This window comes from Condylostylus longicornis, unplaced genomic scaffold (genome assembly GCF_029603195.1).
Source record: "Condylostylus longicornis isolate FDR11 unplaced genomic scaffold, ASM2960319v2 ptg000018l, whole genome shotgun sequence".
Taxonomy (NCBI): Eukaryota; Metazoa; Arthropoda; class Insecta; order Diptera; family Dolichopodidae; genus Condylostylus; species Condylostylus longicornis.
In genome coordinates this window covers 13,520,455-13,535,054 of record NW_026577987.1, presented here as the reverse complement: position 1 = coordinate 13,535,054, position 14,600 = coordinate 13,520,455, and the positions used below count along the sequence as shown (strand labels likewise).

The window sequence follows — 14,600 nt, the reverse complement described above, 5'->3', positions numbered from 1 at the left end:
TTCTCTTTTTTTTTTCTTCCTATTTAATTTAAATCATTTCGAACAATCATTAATGAATTATTACTTAAAGAGTAATTTAAATTTTGCCTTAAGCTAGATTATGCTAAAGTCGACATAAAGTATGTAAATGGAATTAAAGGAACAGTAAATGAAACATTGCAGAACAAAGAGGCAGTGAGATGGAGAGAGAAAATTAAAAGCAAAAGAGATTGTATCTTCAAAATCCTGAAACAGGGAGAAATTATTTTTAATTTTCGTTTTTCTTTCTTATACTTTTATTAATTTATCTTAAGTTCAGTCAGCGCCTCTTAACAAGAAATCGATTTACATTAAAATGCGTAATGTTAACTGGTATTCAAAGAATGTTTTGGTGATGATCGCGGTAATGCTTCAATTTTTAGTTGTGTTCAGTTATTCCAATAAAGAAAATATTATTTTTATTTTATTTCTATACTCAACTCCCTTTCAATGATAGCTCTAACTATGAATGTACTTATGTATTTATTTGTTTGGAACAGATAGTTTGCTTCCATTTGTGCAATGATTCGTTTGAAATACTTATGTAATAAGCAACACGTTTTTCAAAATACTTTTCTTGTTAAAATTGTATATGTAATTCTTGTACTTTAGCTTATAATTTGTATTAGATTCTTTTTTTTTTTAGAATTACTTTACAAATCAACCTATAGTAAACGTACAAACGTATTTCTTTTTCTCTTTTGAACAACGTGTTACCTTTTATTAACTTTGTTTTAAGAAAAAATATGCACATATTTATATGTGATATTGTTTTCATTTTTTTCAATTCAGGCAATAAAATTTAAATGAAAACAGAAAATAAAATTTAAGTAAAGAAATTGTGACTTACCTCTGATTTAAGATTTATTGGATGATGTTGCTGTATTTGATGATGTACATTTCCTGATGTTGATGATGCTGTTCCTACTCCAGGTGCTGTTGTTACTGATAACGATAATGATGACGAAGATGATGATGATGATGAAGACGCTGATGACAATGATGTTGTTGATAATGCTATTGATGTTGCTGTTGATAATGGTGGGGGTTGCGGTGATATTGAAGATCTTACTTTATTACTTGTACCTATTGTTGTTGATGATGATGACGATGATATTGTATTAATATTACTGTTAATATTATTATTACTACTATTATTTAAAGATGTTGGTGTTGGCATATTAGCAGCATTCATTGATTTTGATATAGATGTTGTATCAATTGACATTGATATTGGTGAAATAGTGCCATCTTTATTATGTATCATAGATGATGGTGATGATATTCGACCATCATTTTCACGTGTTATAAGGCCAATACCAAGATTTCCGGAACCGCTACCGCTAATTCCCATGCTACCGCCGCCGCCACCACCAGTATCAATACCACTACTATTACTAATTGAATCAAATTCACGTTTCATACCGCCTAAGGCAGCTGTTATAGCCTCACATGGTATTACTGTTCCTAACATAGCAGGGGTATCGGCACTACTACTATTATTTTCTGTCTCTTCAATACCCTCCGCCATGTCAGATTCGCATCCCGACTCGTCTGAAAATAAAATAAATATTAAAATTAATAACAAATGAATATGATGAAAGCTTTAATATTGTTTCAAAGGTTTTCAAAAAACTTTTTCTGAAGAATTTAAATATGAAAATATAAAGTAATTCCAAATTAGTTTTGCGGATCACTAGTACAGTTTTACGGATTCCGCTGTTTAAAATGTTTATTTTTAAACTACCAAAATTAATTTGAGTGAGAACTTTAACCGCATTTGCCGACAAAAATATAAGAGATCCTAGGCGACTTTTAAGTTCTAGTAGAATAGATTAAAAAACTTCACCAGTTATGTAAAAATAAACAAACAAACTGATTACGTCTGACGTTTCCGATTGCTAGAAAATTATATAACCAGGCAATATTTAAGTATAATTCCGGTGAAGGCAATATCCCAATTTTTCTACCGTAAAATTAATTCTTTAAGTATTGGGTTCCACTCTACTTAATAACATTAAGCTCCCAAAATCTAAGCACAAAAGAAGTAAGAATAAAAGACTGACATTTAGGATATAAAAATCGAGTCTATATCATGTAGATAATGAACGAAAAATAACAGCATAAAATCGATTTGTTATAATAAAGTCATTTGTCCCTTTCTACTTTATTGAAAATTATATTTTGCAATCAATGTAGTTAATGAATTTTATTTCATTTTACGCTTTATTTTAGCCTCTTTCTTTTAACAACTTTTTGACGTAAATAAAGATCGATTCGTTTATTATTTTTCGCAAATCATGTCAACAACGTGTTACAATTGCACTTTCCTACAAACAACCTCAACACAAATTTTACTCACCCATTGTTATGTACATTTGCGCACACCTATATATTTTCACCACATGCTTATATATGATTCTCAAATGTTGTACGACATAAATAAGGTAACAAACAAACAAGTAAAATCAAAAACAGAAAAAAGTAGCAAAAAAAAAATAACAGGAAAAAATAAAACATGAACCGACCGTAAAATAAATAAAAAAAAACAAGAAATTCCATTAACCCTTCATTCAACTAAAATCAACTGAATTCAATTCGACCCCTATATTTCATAAAAATGCATTCCTTTATTACAAGAACTCATATTATATCTACTACATATTGTGCTCGTAATTCAATTTTTTTACTACAATTTATTCATTCATTCTTTCATTCATCAGAAACAGAACGGCAATGTAATTTTTACAACACCAAACGCTCTAATGTTTTTAAACTGAATACAAGAAATTTTTTTACTATAGATGTCTTTTATACACATTTTTGTTTTTGTGTATATTAATTGAAGATATCTGTGTATATGTGCTTCAAAAGATTTTGACTTAAAAATCATTATATTACACCTGCGTCTGGTGAGAAATTACATATAGAAATGTAAATAAGGGTGTTAAAAATAGGAAATCTATTGAAATAACTAATGATCTTTGGTACTATAGAATAAATTTGTTTTACAGTTTAAAAAGCTTATTTTCCAAATCCAAAAATGTAGACTGAATTTTGAATGTTATTTGAAATGTACACATTCCCCGATTTTAGCTTACTAAATATTTGTAATTTTGACCTTTTTCCTAACAACTTTTGGGGGAAATTGAGTTTTTAAAGCATTATAAAATATCGAAGAATCAAAACTTTGTTTAATGTTATCTAGCTCTAGAACATTTTTATTTTAATTCTTATGGTACGCAACGTATTTTCCTGTTGCATAGCATAAGAATTAAAATTCTCATACGTGCATAAATAAGTTGTAGATTCTGCTGCTTACTTTACCCATGAGATTTCAATAATTAAACATAATGTCTACGCAGCTACATTTACACGTAAAATTTTTTAACCTTCCCACTTAAATTTTTACATTTGACCCTATATAATTAAACTGCAAATGGATTTCTATTTTTTTTTACTATTTTCTGTATATTCACTTGTTTTATACTTATTTTCATTAAATAAAAAAAAAAACAAAAGCATTTCATAATTTAAAATCATCGTTCCAAAAAAAGTATTGTGCGGTCTGACCACCACGTGTACCAAGAATACACTTACATAAGGCGATATTACAAGTATTAAAAAATTGCTTAAAATAAAAGTAATAAGTAAGAGTTAAATTTTGGGGTATATGAAGCATCTGAGACCTTAGACAAGAAGAACCATTAAACATACATAATTGCAAATGCATATATATGTATAAGCAGAAAAAATAAGGCAAACACCAAATAACCGCTTTAATTTTCTGCCGTTTTGTTTACTGCATTTGCTATTTATTACATTTTTCACAGTAATGTTGCATCAATGTCAAAACAACATTAAGCTTTCCATAATTAAACATGTCAAAAATTTGAAAATAAGATTTTTTTGTGAAATTTAATTATTTGAGGGTAAACTCTTTCAAATAAGAGAAAGAAATATTCTTAAATAGTATTTGGTATTCGGGACCTTACTATGTAGCTCAGTTTTTGTAAAAAAATTTTCGGATTTGCTGGAATGGAAAGCTAATACTATATTAATTTATATAGCGAATACGAAAATCGTATTACATAGTAAGACCCCTGGTTAGGTAGCATTACTAATATTACATTTATAATTATATACAATCAGTTTCAAATAGGAGGCTGAGCTTCTTAAGTGTTGAATGAAATAAAAATTATGGTAGTAAAGGAGTAAGTGTACTACTTTTTAATATTATTAATAGCTATGGTATAGCAGATTACTTAAAAAGCGGGACCATTCTGTACCACAAAATTCGTTCAGAACGACTGACAAAGTTAAAAAAATTATTAGTGAATTTTACATTTTTGAAATATTTAGACTACCGCTAATTCATATCATACGGTTCATATTGTTCCCACAATAGTGTTTTTCACAACATATTTTTCGTAAGCACAAGTTTGTTTTTTCGTATTTTTTTTAATAATTCAGATTTATTTTAGCACTAAAAATTCGAATACAAAATATTGAGTGCCATATTTTAAAAATAAATAAATTGCACGATGCCTGACGATGTAATATTATGTTCCTTAACAGTCCGCTAATATGAATTAGGGAATGTATAGATTGCAGTGGTCCTTGTAAACTCAATTATCAGTGTAAAAAGGAATCGAACTGATTGCGATTTTTTATTACTATTTGCTTTTATTTTGGTTTTTATTTTATCAGAATCTACTAAAATAAAAAAAAAAAATAAAAAATTACAAAAAATAAAAAAAAAAATTTCGACCCCCATCGAATATATAAGAGTGCCGTAAGTAATTTACGACATCAAAATTATAACGGTACATTATTCTGCAACTAAATTTTCTTTTTCTTATTCTGTAACATAAAAAACAAAGGAAAGTATGTGCGTGAGTACTTTCTGTATATGAGTTTAATTATTACACATATGTACATTTATAAATATATACATATAGATAATTATAAAATATATTTTTTCTATTTTTTGTTAGGAAGGACTCACAAAATATTGATAGTAAGCGTGGGGAAATGTTTTGTACACATTTTACATAAACAACTCACTCATATACATTCAACTACTACGATGGTACAATAAAAGAGTGCAATTTTGCGAATAATTAATGAAATTATATTATCTGAAGAATTGTTCCGTCCATATTTTGTACCCTCTACTTTTCATTCCCAGGCATTGATTTTTTTTATGCCTTTTTACCGTTTATATTCTTGGATACAATAAATTTAGAGCTCCGTTATGCAACAACATGGGTAAACGATAAAATAAAATGTAAGGGAGGGGGGGGTAAATGGAGGTGTACCTCTCTTATAAGTTACATACATTAAAATCAAAATACGTAAAGGATTTATAAAAAATAAAAAACTTACTTGCTGAATATTTATCAAAAAGAAAAATAAAAAAATGAAAATAAAAGGGAGAAGGCATTTGCATAATGGTAGACTGTACATAGTGAAAAATAAAAAGATTAAGAAGAACAAATTGTTATGCATAAAATTGCGAAAATGAAAAAAAAAGTAGAAAAAGACATGATCGAGAATCAAAATTAACCAAAAGAAGAGGGTGGATAAATATTTCAAGGATAATAATGACAACATAGGTGCACAACAAATTTATAAACATAAAATGCACTGCAGTTTTTCCTCGTTTTTTTTTTTTTTGCTTTTTGCTCATTTTCGTGAAAATATGTTTGCTTAACTGTAAAATTTATTGCAAATTATTATATAATTTGCAATGTTCCGATATTTTTACTTTATTTTTGGGAAAAAAATATAAATCAATAGGTAAATGAGTACATTTCCGTTTAATATTGAATTTTATATTTAAATAAAATTAAGTTTAATCAGCGGAATCACAACGGGCCCAAGTGGCCTAGTTGTATCCTCGCATAGCCGAGTCAACCTAATCTACCCTAACCTAAGTTTAATTTTGAAATAAATTTGGAATGGGCTTTTAGAAGAATTTAATTTTATTGTGGGGGCCATTTTAAAAATTATTACTAAATTAATTATTAATTTTCATATATTATCAATAATATTGTACATTTTAGGTCGTTCCATTAAAACTTTATTCAGAATTTAATTCAAACAATTATTCTCAAATTTTTTTCAATTAAAAAGCAAGTTCTTCAATTTTACACTTTCTCTAAACAGTGACACAGAACTACATTCAGCCAGAACATTGAGTTTGAAAATATTTTTAGGCGAAACATGAGACTATTGTCTTTCTTTTCTTTCATATACAATTTATGAAAATTAATAGTGCGATTATTTTTAGTCTAAATCAGCTAGAAAGCAGATATCAAAATCGGAGATTACCGAATGTTGTCGAATAGGACAGTCATCAGTGTTCAAACCTTTTAGAATTTCATTATTTTCCGAGCTTTCGCATGTATTTCGAAATTACATGATCAAAGATAATCTTACAAAAATCAAAATCCTAACAAATTTCCATTGAACAAAATAAAGAAAAAATTGCACACAAAATTGTCGTATTTTTATTCGATATAATTGGCCCACATTTAGTCTACTAATTGTAGTAAATTCCTCTCATCGAAAACCATCATTTTCCAAATTTTCTCGGAGACCCATTTTTCTTACATGTATTTCCGCGAATAAAATAAAGTGAAAATTTTGAAAACAACAATTTTACATCATTAATGCGTAACAACAAAATTTTTCGACAAAAAGAAAATTGTATTACTTCTACGTTCCACAATACCCTTACCATTTTCAACAAATATCAATAAATTGTCCGAGTTAATGTACCCAACATTAAAATTTGATTGTATAATAAATATTAGATACTTAAGCCTAAGAAAAAAGATTATTATATTTTACAATTCATTTTTAATGGGTTAAATTATGAATTTTTGAAGAAGAACAAGTACTGTGATTGATTCAAATAACACAGGAAAAAAAAAGAAAACAGAAAGCGAAAAATACTAAGGGGGTTAAAAAAATGCTTGAAATTGATATAAAACATTCAAATTACTAGCAGAAATGAGTAGAAGAAAACAACAATGTATATGGAAAATAAAAAGAGAGTTTAATTGCATGCAATATGAGTTTCAAATTAAAGTCCATTTCATTTTATTAATATAAATTCATAATAGAAATAATTTGATGGGTACGTACAGCTTATGAGTGACGATATGATGGACGTCATCGTCATCATCATCGTAATCATAATCATCATCATCATCATTATTATTAGCGTCAATGAACAACAGTAAAAACAATAATAATATAAAAAACACACTCTATATAATATCTATAACGGAATACTAATTAAGGATTAAAATTATCGTCGTTTTCTTTTATTCGTGTGATACATGAATGTGTATTACTTTCTCTTTTTTTCTGATTTTTCCCTTCTCTCTTTTTTTTCCTTTATATAAAACATTTTAAATTATTCTATTGCTTGGAACATTCTTTTGAACAATCATTTTGAGTTGCATAATTAGGTAATTTTTGGTGATTAGTCAACAAAGTACATGCGTGCATACATATATACCTATATAAAATATATGCGCCATAATTACACAAATACATAAACGCATAATTATAATAAAGAAAAGTGCACATTTAATTAGGGTTGCCAAATCTAGAGTGATTATCGAAAACTTGTGTATTTCAATGCTGTTGGGTAAAACATATAATGATTTTTATTTTTCAAATACATAAATACTATTATCAACAATAATATAGTCGCAGATAGTGAGTGCGACCTCATCAGACCTAGACCCTGTTGGGGACTTTAAGCCAAACTATAACGCACCTGACCTGATAATAACTTATATATTAATTAAGCTTTATGTTTTTTTAAATATTTTGTTGTTGTTTACCTTGTTATACAAAAATTTGAGTAAGTTAGATCTAATTTTAAGTAATTTTTCATTTTACATTTTGGCAACTCTACTACATACAACCGAATTTTTTTAAATTATTTTCTTTTTTAATTTTTGCTATGGTTTTCAGCTTTGCATTAATGAATTTAATTATCTAAATTAACATTTTGTATTTTATATGTTAAGAAAACTGCCTATTTCATAGAACCCTGAAATACAATGGTCGATTCGTGTAAATAAGAACATGGACTTAAATGCATTTGTTATATACAAATAATACGTACATAATTATCTTAATGTCCTATAGCTATTCTTTAATTGAAATTTTAATTTTTTTTTATATCAACTTAATGTTTTCTGTTATAATTATTATATTGTATTCGTTCAATAATAGTATTAAATCAATTTAATGAGATACATAAATGAGTGAATACAGTGATGGCAATATAGATTAAAAACAAACTTAAAGTTTTATCAACTCTTTTTATTAATCTTTTAATTTATTAGGCTTTTAAGAAAACATAAAATGGCAATCGAATTGATCACGTCGGTCCTTTCATTGAATTCGCAATCAAATTGAACCCAAATACCGATGTTGACATTCTGGTAGGAAGTTTTTATGGATATTCAAAAAAATTGAACTACGCAAAATATGTAAGTATGCATAAAAATTTTTTACTCAATGATTTGACTACAATTTTATTTGAAGCAATCAATGAACAGCACTATATGTGGAAGGTTTTCAATCTGTCAAATTTTTTTAAAACCCCTTAAGAATATCTCTAGAAAATTTATTATAATATTTAGGATTCAATATGAAAATTCCAAGATATTAGGCATAGAAAAGCAACTGCCAATGCAAAAGTACAAAATTTATCCAAACTTCAAGAAAGTCTTTAACATAAAAGTATCCTAAATTTTTTCGAAAGTCCTACCACTGCAACTTAACTTATGATTCATTATAATATAAAAAGTATTGTGAATATTTATGTATGTATTTGTAATGTTGAGGACTCTGTTTTTTTTTTGTCTTTAGAAAAAAAGATGCTGGCATGGGGGATTTTAATAATATTTCTTCTGATGGCTGCTATATTTTTTTTTGGTTGCGTGATTAATTCAAATATTAAATTTGTAATTTCAATCATTTTTTTTTTCAATATTATTTTTATTAAATTATACTGTGCATTTCGAGCTTATATCTATATATGTATGTATGTCTGTGAAGATTTGTATGCATATTTGTAAATAAATTCATGTTTAAGTACACAAATTTGTAATAATAATGTATTATTGCTATTGTTTAAATATAATCCGTGCTAGATATGTTAAGTACATACACATACTTATTCACGTTCATACTTACATACATAAATACTCATTATATATAATTATATTGAATTTTTTTTTTCATCTATTATAAAAATTTAATTACTATGTCTAAAGCGTATTTTTCTATTTTTTTTTTTTTTAAATGTATGTAATGTCTTTTTGATCGAAAAAATGGGAAGGGTATTACTATACCATAATGTATTTCTTTGTTTAATTATAAATTTTAACATAATGTTAAGTTGATTTGCAGTTTTTAATTTTGAGGATTAATTTAAAAAAAAAAAGAGGGTTAAAAGGCAGCACCGCACTCACATACACATTTATTTGTAAATATAAGCGGATTTAATATATAGAAAATGTATAATGATGTTATAATTATAAATATGTAAGTATATTTCATTATAATTATATGTATGGTTGTTTCAGTGTAAACGTACATATTTCTATGTCAGTACAATGTTAAGATAATTATCAAAAAAAAAAAAATAAGTACAAGAAAAAAAAAACATAAATTGCAATTTAAAAAATTCATGTGATATGGTCATTACTTTAAAAATGACAGTTTTTTACAGCCTTCTTTATCGATTTTTTAGACAATACAGCAAAAAAAAATTAAATGTATTTTACACTCACACTTCAAGCAGCTATATCTTTCAAATGCATGAATCATAATTTGATTTTTGTTTTTTATTATCCTTTGTTATATTATTATGTTCATAGATAAGGGTTAAATTTTCGATTGATTTTCAAAAATTGCACACACATAAAATTAGTTACACAAATGTTACAATTTCTGTGATTCAATAACCTACCCAAAATTTTTTTAAAAAGCTACTACGAAGTATAGATTATAAATTTTAGAATTTTAAAGGTAAATAATAACTTGAATTGCAGTCATTATACTTATGAGATCATAATAAAAGTAGCATTTGTTGTTCGTTTATCAAATATCTTAAGAATTTAATAAACTCTTACTAAATTCTCAAACTACTTTATGTATTAATTTAAAATCATCAACAGATTCATTTCAAACATAAATATTTTAAAACTAATAATTCAATTCAAGTTGAAAGGGAAATAAGCTCAAAATTAAAATTGAGTCCGTTGCAGCGAATAAAGTGGTACTAAAGAACTTTAATATAAATAAATATATTAGGAAAATATGAAAAATATTGCTTAATATAAATAAAAGTAAAATTGAAAAAAATATGTTCGAGTTTACTATGAAAAGCAGCTTACTGTACAGTTAAACGGTTTAACTTACAGCCCTGTAACACAAAGTGTTTTACTGAATTTTGCATATCTCCATAAACCTAAATTTTCCCTATAACATCAACCATTTTGACGTTGTTTTGATGTCAATTGTCTCTTTCGCATAAAATTAGCAAACAGAAATTCTCTTCAATCTGGAAACAACTTCTGCAAACGAGATTTTTGATTTGCAACTAAAATTATTGTACTGAATTATTTTTAATATAAAACATAAACAAAAACACTAATTTGGAAAAAAACTAAATTAATTTATTGTTTTTGACAACAAGAAATGGAGAATAGAAGAATGAAGAAAAAGTTAATTTGCCAATAATCGAAATCAAAATACGTTAAAAAAGTGCTTAGGACTTTGAAAACTACAAACTTGTAATTTATGGCAAGAAATTCACTAATGAAACATATTGTATGGAAACCGTGTAAACTTTACTGATTTCTATTACACATTTAAAATTTACCTTTTATCATGCGTCAGTAACTTTGTGCAAAATGTTTACGACTTTTCAGAACATGCACATTTTTATTGAAATACCAAAGTACGAGTACAATACGACTTCTCACTCCAAATATTTAAAAAATTTTATTAAAATAAAGAAATCATTAAAATTATATTGTGACCATTTCTGATTCTTTTAATATTAAAAATTTTTTATATTATCATAAATTTATTAAAATATTATAGGCAAACTTACATTTATACATACATACATATTGTGTACATTAAATAAGTCAATATTTTTTGCATTACCCAAGAACATAAAATTATAATTATGAAAAAAGAAAAACAACAAATATAAATTATTATTCTTTCGATATAAACCAAATGTATAGAAAGAAAACAAAAGAAAATTATGAATCAATTATTCGCGATAATTTATGATAATAAGATCAATATAAATATTAATAATAAAATAAGCTGTAAATATTTCAAGCGCATTGGGTGCATTATTTCACCTTTTGTTAAAAAAAATAACAATTCAAAATCACAATAAGAAAGCAAACACATAAAATAGTTTTGCAAATTATGTCAATCACCAGACGCTCCTTAATTAATACAAAAAAACAATACTATTAATATTCCTGTGCCTACAACGAGAAAGATATTTCTTGTTACAAGCTATACACATACATATTTCTTAAGCAGCATTAAGAGCTTACATAATTTTAACTTAACGGAAATTTCTTCATACAACTGCAGAACAGATGGATGACGTAATCAAAGGAACGAGTTAAAAGCAAAAAAATTAAAAAATTTTACTCCTCGAACTGGACTCGAACCAGTGACCTACCGCTTTTTAGGTGGACGCTCTACCAACTGAGCTACAAATGTATGAAGAAATTGCCGACGAAATGTTCTTCACATTGTTTTATACTGTAATCCACATGATTATTAAGTATTTGTTTAAATTGAGTTGCTACATGCAACCTACTATTTGAAACACACAATTACAAGAACATATGTATTAATAGGTATTGTGCCTATTACACTAATTAATTGTAGTTGTGAAATTGCATAATTTTAAGATAATTCTATAGTTCTATTACAGAGTTGTTTTTTAATTTGAGCTGAAAGGTCTGTTGGTATATCTCACTTTTTTCAATCGGCTTCCAAAAATGTACCAAATTTTTCACAATTCAGTAATTTTCTTTTTAAGTCCTTAACTCTACTCGTTGAGTTCCAGTCAAGAACCGGAATACATTTGTGTACTTAGATCGCCGTACCCGAAACCTAAGTTTCTCTAAGGATTAAGTGTATCATATGTAAACTACAAATTGTGCCAGAGTCAGAGCACAATGCTGGTTTTGCATAACAAGCTTAAGTTAGAAAAATGTGTTTCTGCAAAAAAAAAAAATTCATTTTAAATCTAGTTTCGGACCATCGATAATAATAAATTTTAAAATATTTCCGTAGTTTAAAAAGTAAATAAAGTAGGTATTTATGCATACGTTATATTGTAAATAATAAAGATAAACAGTTATTTAAATTTGTATACATAAATTATTGTGGTTTCATAATAATAATGATATTAATACATACATACATACACATATGTAAGTACATATATACTTATTTGTAATCTAAACTTTAATATTATTTTCGTCTCTTCATTATTTTACACGTCGTCGCATTACTCAAATTTGTAATTGAGTAATTTATAATGTAAGAAAATGAAAAAAAAAACAAAAACAACAATATTTAAATTATTAATTTTCTATTCATATTGTTGTTTATGTATAAATAATTATCATTCATTCATTATTCATTCATACATACCTACATACACTTATACATAATTATAATATTATAAGTTAGATGTATCTTTTTACATTTTTTGTTAATTTAATTGCAGTTAAATGTCAAACATAGTGCTTCATTTAAATTTAATAACGTTATTGCATTGTAATATCGCATAATTTATTGATTTTATTGTCTCATTTGTTGACTCCGGTTTAATTATTTATGTATGATTTCTAATTGAGAGAATTTATAATAAATTTTTTAAGTTTTAAATATTAAAAAATTCTTAAATTGTTTATTTGCACAGTGGCATAATTTACTCTTGAATGATTAAATGTATACAAATGAAATTTCGAAACCGCAATATCCAGAATGTTACAAATTACATGATGACCATCGTTTTCCAAATCTGAAATGGATACAGCTTGGTCGCATTATGTATAAATAATACATCTGGCCAACTTATTATAATAGAGTACGAAAATATGAAATTATTCGCGGGACGAAATTAATTTTACATTTTCAGTAATTCAAAAATAATATTAATTGCAGTATCTTGTTGTCGGAATGTCAAATCAAACTTAGTCAATTTGACGTTGACAAATAGAGTGCATAACAGTTGAATTGTCCAAAATATAAAAGCATCAAAAAAGTACCCTCTTCCTTCTGATTTTTAAATTTAAATGTTATTTTAGTGAAAAATATTATTTAGTTACTTTTTTCAACTTAAAATGCATTTTTGATTGAGCACTGGCATATTTTTTACACACACAATTATTATAGGATGGGGTTAAATTATAAATGCAAGAAAATATTTAAAAAATATCATAATTCATAAATCAAAAGTAAAGTTTAGATCTTTAAAGGAACGTTTTCGTTTGCATTCATTCTTTTAAATGATTATTTACACAGAATAAATCTATAACAGATACAGAATTGCATAAAACTATAAAAAAAAATTTTGTTATTATTCTTTTTTATTATTCTGTATTCATTCAGAAATATGCGAAAATATGTAGTACCATTTACATTATTATAAATATATACATATATATTTATATATAAATTCAATCTTCACCGATCTCTACACATTGTATGACAACTCAAATTAACAAACACACATGTTTATATTCAATCCATACAGAATATTATGTTTATGCGAATATTTCTATATTGTACCGGGTACCTACTAATGTAAATGCATAAATGAATATATCTGTATACATATACAAATTATTATTCTACACCTGTATTATACGCAAACGTACATGTACATTTTAACTTCATATATCAGACACAATGTTAAGAATTTATTATTTTATGTTTTTAAAAGATAATTACAAGATGTGAAATTAAGTGTAGGTTTATAATCTCATAAAAAATCTTATAATAAAAAATATAAGTAAAATAAAACAAAAACTCGCGATTAATTTGCTTGGAATGTTTTCGCATTTCGCATTATAATTCGCAATTTTATAGTATATAAAACTTTCGCGTATTCAATCGTATATAAGTAGATGTAATATGTGTGTTTGTGTTTACTCGTATATTAAAATTATATTTATGAAAAATAAAAAAATATGCAATGGAATTTTTATTTTAATGTTAATGTTGATATTATAAAATTCAAATAAAATTTATAATATTTTTGTATTGCTGCAAATTAAATTGTAAGCGGTTTCTTTCGTAGTACCACAGATCGCAAGATTATATCGTGAAATAACACTTTTAAAAGGTTTATACAAAATTTTATTGTATTTTTGTTTTAATAAACAAGAAATTTGGGCAATTATGATTCACAAATTATTTTATTAAGCGAACTATAGCAATTATTTTTTAGTTAAATCTATTTTCACTACTGGTATTTTAACAAAATT

The 14,600-nt window shown here is 26.0% G+C and overlaps 1 protein-coding gene across 3 annotated transcripts in view; it reads right to left on the bottom strand.

Moving 5' to 3' along the window:
• Positions 1-14,600, bottom strand: part of LOC129606382 (uncharacterized) — a 122,677-nt gene that overhangs the window by 47,062 nt on the left and 61,015 nt on the right. For 2 of the 3 annotated variants that reach the window (XM_055516687.1, XM_055516688.1), the window contains exon 3: positions 92-1,572. In XM_055516687.1, the coding sequence (XP_055372662.1) occupies positions 845-1,549 (705 nt within the window). In that variant the 5' untranslated portion in view covers positions 1,550-1,572 and the 3' untranslated portion in view covers positions 92-844. Of the gene's footprint in view, positions 1-91; positions 1,573-14,600 lie in introns of those variants that run through there. The other variant, XM_055516689.1, reaches the window with a different exon arrangement.